Source organism: Pongo abelii, chromosome 20, assembly GCF_028885655.2.
Source record: "Pongo abelii isolate AG06213 chromosome 20, NHGRI_mPonAbe1-v2.0_pri, whole genome shotgun sequence".
Classification (NCBI taxonomy): domain Eukaryota; kingdom Metazoa; phylum Chordata; class Mammalia; order Primates; family Hominidae; genus Pongo; species Pongo abelii.
Genome location: NC_072005.2, coordinates 12,138,281 through 12,155,000, shown reverse-complemented (window position 1 = coordinate 12,155,000; position 16,720 = coordinate 12,138,281). Strand labels below are relative to the sequence as shown.

Here is a 16,720-nt window from a genome sequence, read left to right as displayed (position 1 = left end):
ATTGCAGGCATGAGCCACCGCGCCTGGCTTTTTCCTTTTTTTTTTTTTTTTGAGACGGAGTTCACTCTTGTTGCCCAGGCTAGAGTGCAATGGCACGATCTCGGCTCACTGCAACCTCCGCCTCCCGGGTTCAAGTGCTTCTCCTGCCTCAGCATCCCGAGTAGCTGGGATTACAGGCATGCACCACCATGCCCGGATAATTTTGTATTTTTAGTAGAGACAGGGTTTCTCCGTATTGGTCAGGCTGGTCTCAAACTCCTGACCTCAGGTGATCCGCCTGCCTCGGCCTCCCAAAGTGCTGGGATTACAGGCGTGAGCCACTGCACCTGGCCTTTTTTTCCTTTTTTTAGAGACACAGTTTTGCTATGTGACCCAGGTTGGAGTGCAGTAGCTATTCACAGGTGAGATCATGGTGCACTAAATCCTCCAATCCCTGGGCTACAGCGATTCTTCCACTTCAGCCTTTCAAGAAGCTAACACTATAGCCAGCTGCTGTGCCCAACGTCTACTTGAATATTAAAAACCAAAGAACAGGGCTGGGCATGGTGGCTCATGCCTGTTATTCCAGCACTTTCAGATTTCGAGCTCTGCGGTACAAATGATCCTGTTACCCAGCTACACAGCATAGTACCCAATAGTATTTCAACACTTGCCCTTCTCCCTTTCTCCTGTCACAAGTAATCCCCAGAGTCTGCTGTTGCCATCTAAAGCCTGATCTTGAAGACATATTTGAAAAGCATTTTTCACAATAGCCAAGAGATGGACCAATGCACATGCCCACTGAGAGGCTAAATGGATAACCTAAATATGGTAAGCATATAAATACAACAGGATATTGTTCAGTCTTAGATAATAACATCCTGGCCCCTGCTGCAACATGCGTGAAACCTCAGACAGGATGCTATAATTGTAAAAAGCCAGTAGCCAAAAAAAAAAAAAGTATAATTCATATTAGACGTTATCTAGAGTTCTCAAGCTAATTCAACTGTATACATCAAACTGCTTAAGCTGGTAAATTTTATGTTTTTTATAATAATGATTATTGTATGAAATAAACTAGTTGATTAAAAGATAGGTAGGCTGGGTACAGTGACTCACGCCTGTAAATAGGAGGCTGAGGCGGGTGGATCACCTGAGGTCAGGAGTTTGAGACCAGCCTGCCTAACATGGTGAAACATCTCTACTAAAAATACAAAAATTAGTTGGGCATGGTGGTGAGTGCCTATAATTCCAGCTGCTTGGGAAGCTGAGCAGGAGAATGCTTGAACCCGGAAGGCAGAGGTTGCAGTGAGCCAAGATCGCACCACTGCACTCTAGCCTGGGCGACAGAGCGAGACCCCATCTCAAAAAGGAAAAAAAAAAAAAAAAAAAAGGGAAGTCACATGAACTCCCATTCACTGTTGATGTGAATGGAATATTCTACAGTCACTCTGTAAGACAGTCTGGTGAGCTCTGAAGATAAGCATGGTCTTACCACATGATTCATCAGTAACCCTCCTACATATTGACCCCAATGAATTGAAAGCTCATGTCCCCAGAAAAGTCCTCACAAAGACGTTTTCAGCAGCCTTATCCATATTTGCCAAAAACTAAAGTCAGACAAGATGAGCAATTTTTTTTTTCCCAATGGGGGATCTCACCGTATCTACCAGGCTGATCTCCAACTTCTGGCCTCAAGCAATCCTCCTACCTCAGCCTCCCATGTAGCTGGCAATTCAGGCATAAGGCACCAAGCCCAGCTCAAGATGAGCCTTTCAATAAATTATTCAGTGATAAAAAGAAATTAGTGGCCAGATACGGTGGCTCACACCTCAAATCCTAGCATTTTGGGAGGCCAAGGTGGGTGGATCACTTGAGATCAGGAGTTTGAAACCAGCCTGGCCAACATAGTGAAACCTCATCTTTACTAAAAATACAAAAAATTAGCCGGGTGTGGTAGTGGATGCCTTTAATCCCAGCTGCTTGAGAGGCTGAGACAGGAGAGTTGCTTGAACCCAAAAGGCGGAGGTTGCAGTGAGCTGAGATTGTGCCATTGCACTCCAGCCTGGGCAAAAACAGTGAGACTCTGTCTCAAAGAAAAAAAAAAAGAAATTAGTGGCCAGGTGCGGTGGCTCACACCTGTAATCCCAGCACTTTCGGAAGCTGAGGTGGGTGGATCACCTGAGGTCAGGAGTTCAAGACCAGCCTGACCAACATGGCAAAACCGCGTCTCTACTAAAGATACAAAATTAGCCAGATGTGGTGGCCTGCGCCTGTAATCCCAGATACTCAGGCTGAGGCAGGAGAATCACCTGAACCTGGGAGGCAGAGGTTTCAGGGAGCCAAGATCGCGCCACTGCACTCCAGTCTGGGCAACAAGAGTGAAACTCCATCTCAAAAAAAAAAAAAAAAAAAAAAAAAGGAAATTAGTGGCCAGGTGGCTGGGCACAGTAGCTCACGCCTGTAATCCCAGCACTTTGGGAGGCCAAGGCAGGCGGATCAAGACCATCCTGGCTAACACGATGAAACCCCCCGTCTCTACTAAAAATACAAAAAAAAAAAAAAAAAAAAAAAAAAATTAGCCGGGAGTGGTGGTGGGTGCCTGTAGTCCCAGCTATTTGGGAGGCTGAGGCAGGAGAATGGCGTGAACCTGGGAGGTGGAGCTTGCAGTTAGCTGAGATCGTGCCACTGCACTCCAGCCTGGGTGACAGAGCAAGACTCTGTCTCAAAAAAAAAAAAAAAAAAGAAAGAAAGAAATTAGTGGCCAGGCATGGTGCATTGCATCATGCCTGTAATCTAACTATTTTGGAAAGACAAGGCAAGAGGATTGCTTGAGACTAGGAATTCCAGAAAACCCCTGAGCAAAACAGAGATAACCCCCATCCATAAAATCCTTTTAAAAAAAAAATAAGGCTGGGCGCGGTGGCTCACGCCTGTAATCCCAGCACTTTGGGAGGCCGAGGCGGGTGGATCACGAGGTCAGGAAATCGAGACCATCTTGGCTAACACGGTAAAACCCCATCTCTACTAAAAATACAAAAAATTTGCTGGGCGTGGTGGCGGGCGCCTGTAGTCTCAGCTACTCGGGAGGCTGAGGCAGGAGAATGGCATGAACCCGGGAGGCGGAGCTTGCAGTGAGCCGAGATAGCGCCACTGCACTCCGGCCTGGGCAAAAAAGCGAGACTCCATCTCAAAAAATAAATAAATAAATAAATAATAAAATAAAAATAAATAATAGAATACATCAGTTATCAGGCATCAAAACCATGGAGAGAACTCAAATGCACATATTTACATGAAAGAAACAAGTCTGAAATGGCTACTTACAGCATGATTCCAAATATATGGTATCCTGGCAGAATATTCTACCTCAAGGCAAAACTCTAGAGGCAGTAAAATTATCAGTTGTGCCAGGCATTAAGGGAGTTGGGGGAAGAGAGGGAGGGTAGGGTGTTGATTAGAGGGAGCACAAAAGATTTTGAGGGCAGTGAAACTCTTCTGTAGAAGTCTGTGATGGTTGATATATGATACATGTAGCTGTCAAAACCAAGGGAACTATAGAACAAAAAGAGTGAATCCTACTGGAAAGGATGGACTTTAGTTAATATATTGCTTCTTCAATTATTATTGTCATCTATTATAACACATGCTATACACAGTCAAGAAAATCTGTGGAACTATGAGCTGGGAAGAACACGGGAACTCTGTGGATTATCTGCTCAATGTTTTGGTTAAACGACCACTGCTTTATTTATTTATTTTTTTATTTTTATTTTTTATTTTGAGACGGAGTCTCGCTCTGTCTCCCAGGCTGGAGTGCAGTGACACGATCCCGGCTCACTGCAAGTTCCGCCTCCCGGGTTCACGCCATTCTCCTGCCTCAGCCTCCCAAGTAGCTAGGACAGGTGCCCGCCACTACCGCCGGCTAATTTCTGTATTTTCAGTAGAGACGGCGTTTCACCGTGTTAGCCAGGATGGTCTCGATCTCCTGACCTCGTGATCCGCCCACCTCGGCCTCCCAAAGTGCTAGGATTACAGGCGTGAGCCACCGCACCCGGCCACCACTGCTTTAAATAATAAAATCCATTAAATAAAAAAGTGGCCGGGCGTGGTGGCTCACATCTGTAATCTCAGCACTTTGGGAGGCCAAGGCAGGCGGATCACCTGAGGTCAGGAGTTCAAGACCACCCTGACCAACATGGAGAAACCCGGTCTCTACTAAAAATACAAAATTAGCGGGGTGTGGTGGCGCGTGCCTATAATCTCAGCTACTTGGGATACTGAAGCAGGAGAATTGCTTGAACCCGGGAGGTTGCAGTGAGCCGAGATCATGCCATTGCACTCCAGCCTGGGCAACAAAAGCGAAACTCCCTCATCTCAAAAAAAAAAAAAAGTGAATTAACTAACATTCCATGGAACATTCATAACTGAATAAAAATGAAATCTGATATAAAATGTCACATATTGGATATCAATTCCATTTAAAAATGCAAAAATAAAATATAGATAAGGCCAGGTGTGGTGGCTCACACATGTAATTCCAGCAGTTTGACAGGCCAAGGTGGGCACACTTGAGGCCAGGAGTTCGAGACCAGCCTGGCCAACATGGTGAAACCCCATCTCTACAAAAAATATAAAAATTAGCTGGGTGTGGTGGCGCGTGCCTATAATCCCAGCTGCTCTGGAAGCTGAGGCACAAGAATCGCTTGAACCCAGGAGGCGGAGGTTACAGTGAGCCGAGATTATACTAACTACTATACTCCAGCCTGGGTGACAGAGCTAGACTCTGTCTCCAAAAAAAAAAAAAAATATATATATATATATACACACACACACACACACACACACACACACAACATATACAGGTTGTGAAACTATGAAGAAACATAAGGAAATTATAATTTACAATACCGGCTCCATCAGTATTTTGGTTCATTGTGAACTGTTTTATATATTTGGTACATATGCAATATTTTCAGTTTCTACAATGCAAACTCTATAAAGAAATAAATCTCAGTGCATGTTGAATTACCAGCAACAACTCGTTGAATGTAATTTTTTTTTTTTTGAGATGGAGTCTTCCTGTGTCTCCCAGGCGTGATTCTCCTGCCTCAACCTCCCGAGTAGCTGAGACTACAGGCGCACGCAGCCACGCCTGGCTAATTTTTTGTATTTTAGTAGAGACGGGGTTTCACCGTGTTAGCCAGGATGGTCTCGATCTCCTGACCTCGTGATCCGCCCGCCTTGGCCTCCCAAAGTGCTGGGATTACAGGTGTGAGCCACCGCGCCCGGCCTCAAACTGTTTGACTTTTAACAGTGCCTCAGTTTAATTTTTTGTTCACCTATATATTATAAAGGACATTACAAAGGATATAGCTGAACAGCCAGATGAGGATTTTCTTCATATATACCGTCTAACCCCAGGGACCCTATGCATGTCAGAACCAAGACACTGTTCCCGAATATGGCCCCAGGCTCCAGAGGTCCAACCACAGAAGGGACAGTACCCTGCCAAGGGCATCTGCACATATTCTCCTGCTTTCCAGGGCTCTGCGGCTTATCAGAATCCACACTACTTCTGGAGCTGCTCTAAGCAGCTGGAGGCCACTTGCAGAATAGCCTGGGCCACCCAGGAAGCACCCATGGGAGCTCCTCCCTCTGCAGCCTCCATACTGGCCTCAGCCTCTGTTACCCCCTGCAAATTCGCAGTGGTACCCGAAGGGAGAGACTGTGGATGGGTTGGGGGAGAGGCCACTCGAACCGTTGGCAGGCCAGGCATTTTTTTTTTTTTTTTTTTTTTTCTGAGACGGAGTTTTGCTCTTGTTGCCCAGGCTGGAGTGCAATGGCGCGATCTCGGCTCACTGCAACCTCTGCCTCCCAGGTTCAAGCAATTCTCCTGCCTCAGCCTCCCAAGTAGCTGGGATTACAGGCATGTACCACCACTCCCGGCTAATTTTGTATTTTTAGTAGAGATGGGGTTTCTCCATGTTGAGGCTGGTCTCGAACTCCTGACCTCAGGTGATCTGCCTGCCTCATCCTCCCAAAGTGCTGGGATTACAGGCGTGAGCCACTGCGCCTGGCCTCAGGCCAGGCCTTTTAACAACTACCTGGGAGGCCAAGTGCCATGGCTCAAGCCTGTAATCCCAGCACTGCAGGATGCCAAGGTGGGAGGATTGTTAGCAACTCACAGTTTGAGACCAGAATGAACAACAAGGCAAAACCCCATCTCTACAAAAAATACAAACATTATCTAGGTGTGGTGTCATATGCCTGTAGTCTCAGCCACTTGGGAGACTGAGATAGGAAGATCACCTGAGCCCAGGGAGGTCGAGGCTGCAGTGAGCCATGATCCCGCCACTGCACACTAGCCTGCATGACAGAGTAAGACTCTGTCTACAAAAGCTATTAAAAGACAAATTTTTAAATAATTTTAAAAATTAGCTAGCCAAGGTGGCCTGTGCCTGTACTTCCAACTACTGAAGAGGCTGAGGCAGAGCCAGGCACAATGCCTCACACCTATAATCCCAGCACTTTGGGAGGCTGTGACAGGAAGACTGCTTGAGCACAGGAGTTCAAGACCAGCCTGGGCCACATGGCAAAACCTCATCTCTACCAATAATACAAAAATTAGCCAAGTGTGGTGGCAAGCACCTGTGGTCCCAGCTACTTCAGAAGGCTGAGGCTGGAGGAGCCCAAGAGTTCAAGGCTACAGTGAGCTATGATTGCACCACTGCACTCCAACCTGGGTGACAGAGACTTTCTTTAAAAATGAATACCCATGAGGAGAGTGAAAGCTACGAACAATTCACCAGTGGCAACAGTTCTCCTTCCTGTATGTGTATAATACCTGAGTTTACTTATTGGAGTGGTTCTCAAAGAGTTACATTCCACCTTTTGGAGTTAACACAATTTTTGTATATACCTTTTTTGTATTACTTTGACCAGGGTCTGACATATGCCTTGAGTAAAAGGTTTAAGAAGCCTATAGAGGCAGGGCACAGTGGCTCACACCTGTAATTCCAGCACTTTGGGAGGCCAAGGTGAGAGGATCACGAGGTCAGGAGATCAAGACCTTCCTGGCCAACATGGTGAAACCTTGTCTCTACTAAAAATATAAAAATTAGCTGGGCGTGGTGGTGCATGCCTGTAATCCCAGCTACTCAGGAGGCTGAGGCAGGAGAATTGCTTGAACCAGGGAGTCGGAGGTTGCAGTGAGCCAAGATTGCGCCACTGCACTCCAGCCTGGTGACAGAGACTCCGTCTCAAAAAGGAAAAAAAAAAAAAAAAAAAAAAAAAAAAAAGAAGCCTATAGAAAGGGAGACATGTAAATAAAGAGAAAGAATGTAACTCAGCTTCACATTCCCAATTACTACACCTCTTACATGAAATTTGGTGCTTTGCAAATAAAGTGAGTGATTTGTGGGATCAGACATAAATAGCAAGTGTTCTAAATCACATATAATCAACCATAAATAAGAATAAACTGAGGCATTACAAAAAACACTCAAAATTCCTGGATTAAGAGCAAGGTGCTTTTTCTTACATAAAAGTCCTGGGTGACACCACTCACTACACAATGCAGGAAAGAAACAAACTCCCATCTAGTTGGTTTTCAGGGCAGAATAGGAAATGTCAAGGTGAATCATGAACAGGGTCACTGCCACTAGAACAATGCTTGCAGAGAGTATAGACCTTAACTCACTCTATAGATTAGGGAGTTAAGCATCAGAGTATTTCCAACCATGACAGTTTGAATTAGTTCTCTGGTAATCATTTACTAATATCTGAAATAAAAAAGTCAACTGGAAATATACCTTTAATGTGAATCATCTGGCGACATCTCTGGAGAACTACAACTCTGAGAAAAGGGAAGTCAAGTGATTTGGAGAATACTTTTAATTTGCAAGCAAGAGAATCAGAAAAAATGGGCTGAAGCATGTGGCCACACACTGCTCTCCCTGTGTGGTGCTTCTAATATGTGACTGATAACCTTCCTTGTCTGTGCCTATGAAATCTCATTAAGATTGGCTATAGGTGGCAGGGCGCAGTGGCTCATGCCTGTAATCCCAGCGCTTTGGGAGGCCGAGGTGGGTGGATCACTTGAGGTCAGGAGTTTGAGACCAGCCTGGCCAACATGGTGAAACTCCATCGCTAAAATTAGCCAGGCATGATGGCAGTTGCCTGTAATCCCAGCTACTTGGGAGGCTGAGGCAGGAGAATTGCTTAAACCCAGGAGGTGGAGGTTGCAGTGAGCCAAGATCGTGCCACTGCACTCCAGTCTGGGCAACAGAGCAAGACTCCATCTAAAAAATAAAAAAATTTAAAAAAAGATTGGCTATAGATGAACTGTATCAGAATTATCTAAATATATCTAGATTTAATTGTCCATTCACAAGTAGCTCTTCTCAACTCAGAAATCAGTTATCTCAGAAGTCCTTTCCCTACTCTTTTTCTGTGTTTCAAAGGAATTGGGATAACTGAATGCATATTAACAGAATGTGTCTCTTCATGTCTCCGACAGGAACTGGAACAAATTAAAGCTTTGCCACATTGCTTGCATTCACATGGTTTCTCTCCGGTGTGTGTCCTTCCATGATTTTGAAGGCTCTTGGCAGATGTGAAGGCTTTCCCACAATTCTTACATTCATATGGCTTCTCTCCAGTGTGCATCCTTCCATGTATAAGCAAGGAAGAGAAATTACTAAATGCTTTTATACACCCCTTACATTTAGCGTTTCTCTGTAGTGTCTTTTCATGCATTCAAAGCTCCATGGAAGATATGAAAAATCCTTTCCCACGTTGTTTATTCATAGGGCTTTTCATCAGTGTGTGCCCTTTCATGTCTACGAAGGGAACGAGAAAAACTGAATACCTTCCCACATTCCTTGCATTCATAAGGCTTCTCCCTAGTGTAGTTTCTTTTTATGATTTAGAAAGGAACCGGAACTATAGAATGATTTCTCACATTCCTTACATTCATAAGGCTTTTTTCTAGTATGAGTTAGTTCATGTATTCGAAGGCCGCTCCAATAACCATAGACTTTACCACACTGTTTACATTTATAGGGTTTCTCCCCAGTGTGAGTCCTTCCATGTATTCGGAGGCTTGAGGCACATCTGAAAGCTTTCCTACATTGCTTATACTCATAGGGTTTCTCTCCAGTGTGAGTCATTTCATGATATCGAATGGAACTGGCAAATTAAAGCCTTTGCCACATTGCTTACACTCATAGCGTTTCGCTCCAGTGTGACTCAATTGATGATACCGAAAAGAAATGGGAGAAATATAGGCTTTCCCACATTGCTTACACTCATGGGGCTTCTTTCCAGTGTGACTCCTTTGATGACGTTGAAAGGCATTGAAATAAATGAAGGCTTTCCCACACTGCTTGCATTTATAGCGTTTCTCTCTAGTGTGAGATTTTTCATGTGTTTGAAACGAACTGGGAGAATGAAAGATTTTCCCACATATCTTACATTTATGGGCTCTCTCTCCAGTATTCATGTGTCTGGAAAAGCTTCTAAGATGAGAAAATCCTTTCCCACGTTGTTTATGTTCGTAGCATTTTTTACCTATGTGTGTCCTTTCATGTGTCTGAAGGGAACTGGAAAAAGCAAATGCCTTCCCACATTCCTTACACTCATAAGGCTTCCCTTTTCTGTGACTCCCTTCATGCTTTTGAAAGAATGTAGGATTATCAAATGCTTTCCTACATTCCTTGCATTCATATGTCTTCACTCTAGTGTGGACCCTTTTATGATTTAGAAAGAAATTGGAACTATAGAATGATTTCCCATGGTCATTAAATTCATAAGGCTTTTTTCCAATATGAGTTAGTTCATGTATTCGAAGGCCACTCCAGTAACGATAGACTTTACCACACTGTTTACATTCATAGGGTTTCTTCCCAGTGTGAGTTCTTTCATGTGTTCGTAGGCGTGAGGCAGATCTGAAAGCTCTCCCACATTGCTTACATTCATAGGGTTTCTCTCCAGTGTGAGTCATTTCATGATATCGAATGGAACTGGGCAAATTGAAGCCTTTGCCACATTGCTTACACTTACACCGTTTTGCTCCAGTGTGACTCAATCCATGATACTGAAAAGCAGTGGAAGAAATACAGGCTTTCCCACACTGCTTACACTCATAGGGGTTCTCTCCACTGTGGCTCCTTTGATGACGTTGAAAGGCATTGAAATAAATGAAGGGTTTTCCACATTGCTTGCATTTATAGCGTTTTTCTCTAGTGTGAGATCTTTCATGTGTTTGAAATGAACTAGGAGAATGAAAGACTCTTCCACGTATCTTACGTTTATGAAGTATCTCTCCAGCGTGTATCTTCATGTGTCTAGGACAGCTTCTACGAAAAAATCCTTTCCCACGTTGTTTACATTCACAGAGTTTTTCAGTGTGTGTCTTTTCATGTCTCTGAAGGGAACTGGAAAAACTGAATACCTTCCCACATTCCTTACATTCATAAGGCTTCCCTTTTCTGTGACTCCCTTCATGTTTTTGAAAGGATATGGGATTACCAAATGCTTTCCCACATTCCTTGCATTCATTAGGCTTCTCCCTGGTGTGGATCTTTTTATGATTTAGAAAGGAACCAGAACTATAGTATGATTTCCCACATTCCTTACATTCATAAGGCTTTTTTCCAATATGAGTTAGTTCATGCACCCGAAGGCCGCTCCAATAACGATAGACTTTACCACACTGTTTACATTCATAGGGTTTCTCCCCAGTGTGAGTCCTTCCATGTATTCGGAGGCTTGAGGCACATCTGAAAGCTTTCCCACATTGCTTACATTCATAGGGTTTCTCTCCAGTGTGAGTCATTTCATGATATCGAATGGAATTGGGCAAATTGAAGCCTTTGCCACATTGCTGACACTCATAGCGTTTCGCTCCAGTGTGATTCAACTGATGATATTGAAAAGAAGTGTAAGAAATATAGGCTTTCCCACACTGTTTACAGGCATAGGGTTTCTCTTTAGTGTGAGTCCTTTGATGGTATCGAAAGGCACAGAAACTAATAAAGGCTTTCCCACATTTCTTACATCCATAAAACTTCCCGCCAGCAAGAGGCATTTTATGTCTATGATAGAAACCAGAAAAATGGTATGTCCTCCCAGAACCCTTACAGGTATGATACTTCCCTCCTCTGTGCATTCTTTCATGTATTTGAAAGGAAGATAAGTTATTAAATGCTTTTTCACATTTCTTACATTTGTAAGGTTTCTCTACACTGTGAGTCCTTGCATGCATTTGAAGTACTGAGGCGCATCCAAAGGGTTTTCCACATTGTTTACATTCATAGGGGTTCCCTCCAGAGTGAGCTCTTTTATGTCTATGAAAAGAAATGGAAAAACTAAATGCCTTCCCAGAATCCTTACATTCATAGGGTTTTTCTCCAGTGTGTGCAATTACATGTCTGCGAAAGTAGGGGAGACAGCTGAAGGCTTTCTTACAGTATGTACATTTATATGGCTTCTGTCCATATTCCTGATACTCATATGGCTTGTGTCCAGTGTCAGCTCTGGTGTGCTTATTAAGGGATAAATGACCCATGCTGACCTCACACACATGCCTTTCACATGATTCTACTCCGGTTTTCTTCTTCAGCATGTCATCCAGAACCTGGGTCAAAATTTCTCCATGCTGATGACCTTCACTTTCAAAGAGTCTCTCTTCCATAAGACCTCTGTGAAAAATGAAAGCACATTTAATGGGTTTATCAGTGATTTTATATTCATTCACAAGTCTTACACTTGCATTTTTAACATTATCCAGCAAAGTGTAGGCTTTCTACTCTGTCTGAATTGTTTGAACATGAATGGACCACATGGTCTACAAGACAGCCCAGCCATATCTATTATCAAAAAATATTGATATGGGGCTTAATAATATTTCCATGTAAACTACTGTACACATACAAAAACTCTTTGTCTTTTAATTTTGTTTCTGAGTGAGAATCTTGCCCTGTTACCCAGGCTACAGTCTAATGATGTCATCATGGCTCAGTGCAGCCTCAGACTCCTGGGCTCATGCAATCCTCTGGTCTGAACCTCCCAAAGGGCTGATTGTAGGCATAAGCCATGGTGTCCAGCCTATGTCACAAATAAATGCATGTTTTTAGAGAAAATATTCTAAGAATAAATACAATGGAACCCAGCTTTTTTGTTTGTTCCCTTCTTTTTAGCATTTCCTCCCATTCTAAAATTTTCTACAGACACTGCTTTGTCTTGTGAGTGCAGATTACCTTAGGTTGCTCCTGGGATTTTTGTACTCATTTTCAATGTTCTGGTCTTTCCATTTCTTCCCTAAAATACAGGCACAGTTACACAGGCCTGAATTAGTATAAAATTATTAAATAATTATTTGATTCTATGTTCATGATACACTACAACCATGCCTCATTTATTCATCAAAGTATTGCCTGCCCATATTCCAAATTACTCAGCAGCACTGATGAATGAGAAACACTTCTCTAATTCACTGAGGGAGTAATGTTGTCACCCTCACCTATAGAGGCCAGGTTCCTCAACGTTTCTTGCATCACTTCTCGGTAGAGATTCTTTTGGGAAGGATCCAGCAAAGCCCACTCTTCTGGGGTGAAGTTCACAGCCACATCCTCAAAGGCCACTGAGTCCTAAAACATCCCATATGTGTAGAGAAGGATGGGTGAGACTGATAGCACCAGGCATCTATACCCTATTCCTAAGAAGTTCTCATGATGCTGTGGGCTCCAAAGATTTCATGACTTGGTCATCAGACCTCTTACTCTCTGCCTATACTCACTTTCTTCCATAAAGCAATTCTGATGCTACAATTTAACCATGGGGTAAAGCAACAGCAGAATAGGAAAATGTATGAGTTTCTGGTGAATCCACATAGAAAGATGTGCTGTCTGGGCTGCCCCTAATGTCTATTTGTAGTGTAGCTGCTGTAACAAAGTCCTGTGAATTCACATGCAGAAAAAAGTTAACACGAGGAGTCTTGAGGCTGTGTATCCTTGAAAATGTCTGTTCCCAAGTTTAAACTTTGATGATATCTAGAAAGTAGATTTCGTTCTAAATACCAGTGACAGAAACAAACAAAAAACTGGATTTTGCGAGGGGTCCATCAATCTAACTAATAAGACAGTTATAAATAACTAAAAAAAAAACAAAAAAACAAAAAAACCAAACTCATGAGAAGAAACGATTCTGGGAATCTCTGCTCGGGTAGTAAAGCCTAAATTGTAACTGAATTGCTCAAAGCTGAATGTCAACAAGATTGAGAGGTAAAAACCCCAGGGTGCCAAATCGTGACAAAAAGGCAAATATTTATCAAACATGAAAACGTTTGTGTGAACAGGCATGGTGGTTGATGCCTGTAATCCCAGCACTATCGCAGGCTGAGGTGAGCAAATCACTTGAAGCCAGGAGTTTGAGACCAGCCTGGGCAACATGGTGAAACCCGTCTCTACTAAAAATAAGAAAATTAGCTGGGTGTGGTGGAACGTACCTGTAACACCAGCTACTTGGGAGGCTGAGGCGTGAGAATCACTTGAACTCAGGAGGTGGAGGCTGCAGTGAGCTGAGATCGTGCCACTGTACTCTAGCATGGAGACAGAGCGAGACTCTGTCTGAAAACAAAAACAAAACAAACTTTTGTTTATGAGAGGACACCATTCACAGAGGGAAAAGGCAACCCATGTGCTCTGTCCCAAGGATTATAAATGGCTCAGCCCTTCTGGAAAATAGTATGATAGTGCCTTTAAAAATAACAAAATTATGGCCAGGAACGGTGGTTCATGCCTGTAATCCCAGCACTTTGGGAGGCCAAGGAGGGCAGATGACCTGAGGTCAGGGGTTTGGGACCAGCCTGGCAAAAATGGCAAAACCCCGTCTCTACTAAAAGTACAAAAATTAGCTGGGTGTGGTGGCACACATCTGTAATCCCAGCTACTTGGGAGGCTGAGGCAGGAGAATTGCTGGAATCTGGGAGGTGGAGGTTGCAGTAAGCCAAGATTGCACCACTGCACTCCATCTAGCCTGGGCGACAGAGTGAGACTCAGTCTCAAAAAAAAAAAAAAAAAAAAAAAAAATTACCATATCTTCCAGTAGCTGACTTGTAGGTCTATTTATACTGAACTAAAAAAAAAAAAAATAGAAAACCAGATCATGGAGACATATTTGAAAACCACTGTGGACAATAGCCAAGAGCTGGATCCATCCACATGTCCACTGATGGTTGTATGCATAACAAAAATGTGGTACGCATCTATATACAATGAAATATTATTTAATCTTAGAAAATAACACCCTGTCCCATGCTTCATACATGAAGATTCATGATGCTATAGAAATTACACAATGGTAGTCACAAAAAAAAAACAGATTATGATTCATCTTAGATAAGTTACACAGAGTTGTCTAAGTAAACTGTACACTTAAAATTGCTTAAGCTAATAAAATGTAATTTTATTTTATAGTCATTAAAAATAATAAATTCACTTTGGGAGGCCGAGGCGGGTGGATCACGAGGTCAGGAGATCGAGACAGCCTGGTTAACACAGTAAAACCCTGTCTCTACTAAAAATACAAAAAATTAGCTGGGTGTGGTGGCGCACACCCGTAGTTCCAGCTAGTTCCAGCTACTCGGGAGGCTGACACAGGATAATTGCTTGAACCTGGGAGGTGGAGGTTGCAGTGAGCCGAGATCCAGCCACTGCACTCTAGCCTGGCGATAGAGTGAGACTCCGTCTCAAAAAAATAAATAAATAAATAAATTACTGTCCCAAGTATAAAACTACTTGATCAAAACATGGGCAATGGGCCGGGTGCAGTGGCTCACAGCTTTATTCCAGCTCTTTGGGAGGCCGAGGCGGGCAGATCACTTGAGGTCAGTAGTTGGAGACCAGCCTGGCAACATGGTGAAACCTCGTCTACACTAAAAATACAAAAGTTAGCTGGGGGTGGTGGTAGACACCCATAATCCCAGCCCCTTGGGAGGCGGAGGTTGCAGTGAGCCAAGATTGTGCCATTGTGCTCCAGCCGGGGCAAGAGAGGGAGACTCTGTCTCAAAAAAAAAAAAAAAAAAAAAAAAAGATAGGCAATATATTCCAATAACATTTCTCCAAGATAAATCCAAATGACCACAACGCACATGAAAAGGTGCTTAACATCAGGAATTATTAGGTGTACTTTTTTTTTTTGAGTCAGTCTTGCTCTGTCACCCAGGCTGGAGTGCAATGGCACAATCTTGGCTCACTGCAACCTCCGCCTCCTGGGTTCAAGCAATTCTCCTGCCTCAGCCTCCCAAGTAGCTGGGATTATAGGTGCCCACCACCACGCCTGGCTAATTTTTGTGGGTTTTTTTGTTTTGTTTTATTGAAATGGAGTTTCGCTCTTGTTGCCCAGGCTGGAGTGCAATGGCACGATCTCGGCTCACTGCAAGCGCCGCCTCCCAAGTTCACACCCATTCTCCTGCCTCAGCCTCACAAGTAGCTGGGACTACAGACGCCTGCCACCACGCCCAGCTAATTTTTTTTTGTATTTTTAGTAGTGATGGGGTTTCACCATGTTAGCCAGGATGGTCTTGATCTCCTGACTTCATGATCCGCCCGCCTCGGCCTCCCAAAGAGCTGGAATTAAAGGCGTGAGCCAATGGACCCAGCCAACATAATAAAATTTTAAATAGAGTCATATATGGCTCTGTGGGAAAATAAAAAACAATTAAAATACTGCAGCTCTTTCAAATATGTCAGGGTGGATCCATAATTGAAGATGTCCTTTAGAGAGGGAAAGCGGGTATTTTGGAATATAGCGAGGGAACCAAATATTTAGGGATGTCATTCCTAAAAAGAGCCAGCTACGGGAGTCTTACAGACTTCTTCCTTCCTTGACCAAATGTGAGTCAGGCTGCTTAGGCCCTCTTCTTGACCCATTTTGTCCTTCTCCTGCAGAGCCCAGTTACATCAAAAATTCTTCTAAGGAAGTTCAGGGAGAATCCCCCCAAAACTTGATATTCAATCAAGTTCCATTTCCTCAACCCATGATAATTCATCAAGTTTCTCTTCCTTGTTTTGAGACAGAGTCTTGCTCTGTAGCCCAGGGTGGGGTGTAGTGGCATCATCTCAGCTCACTGTAACTTCCACCTTCCAGGCTCAAATGATCCTCCTACCTCAGCCTCATGAGTAGCTGGGACCAAAGGCATGCACCACCACCCCCAGGTAATTTTTTGTATTTTTGGTAGACATGGGGTTTACTGTGTTCTTGAGGGCAGTCTTGAACTCCTGAGCTCCCGCCTCAGCCTCCCAAAGTGCTGGGATTACAGGTATAAGCCACGGTGCTCGGCCCCTTCTCTTTTTTTAAAGTGTACAGCACTCGGTATTCCCAGTATTACTCTCATAGAAGTAATAACCAGACCCAATCCTGGTAGTAACTGAGATAAAAAAAAATCAGGTGCATTCAGGCTGTTGCTTTTCAATGTCTTGCTGGTATGGTGTCCTTTGAAACATAAAAAAGTTTAAAATTTCAATGCAGTCTCAATTACATACTTTTTCTTTGTTCCTAGTGCTTGTATTGTCACATCATAGAATCTTTCCTAAATCCATGATCATGAATATTTTTGAATGGCACACTGTAGCATCAAGAGGGTAAGATTATCCTTTGTTCTCATGGGAGGATGAGAATAGGGTATTTGAATAATTCTGCAGGCTGACATAGAAATGAAACCCACTATACACTGGAG

At 43.4% G+C, this 16,720-nt stretch overlaps 1 protein-coding gene across 3 annotated transcripts in view; it reads right to left on the bottom strand.

The window, feature by feature from the left end:
* LOC103893059 (zinc finger protein 878-like) overlaps positions 1-16,720 on the bottom strand; it is a 66,143-nt gene that overhangs the window by 31,948 nt on the left and 17,475 nt on the right. For 2 of the 3 annotated variants that reach the window (XR_010138569.1, XR_008516410.2), the window contains exons 2-4: positions 12,506-12,632; positions 12,243-12,303; positions 7,794-11,684 (exon numbers count right to left, since the gene is read on the bottom strand). Coding sequence is in view for 1 of the 3 variants with exons in the window: in XM_024238436.3 (XP_024094204.3) it covers positions 9,149-11,684; positions 12,243-12,303; positions 12,506-12,632 (2,724 nt within the window). In the remaining 2 variants the exon portion in view is untranslated. Of the gene's footprint in view, positions 1-5,000; positions 11,685-12,242; positions 12,304-12,505; positions 12,633-16,720 lie in introns of those variants that run through there. The other variant, XM_024238436.3, reaches the window with a different exon arrangement.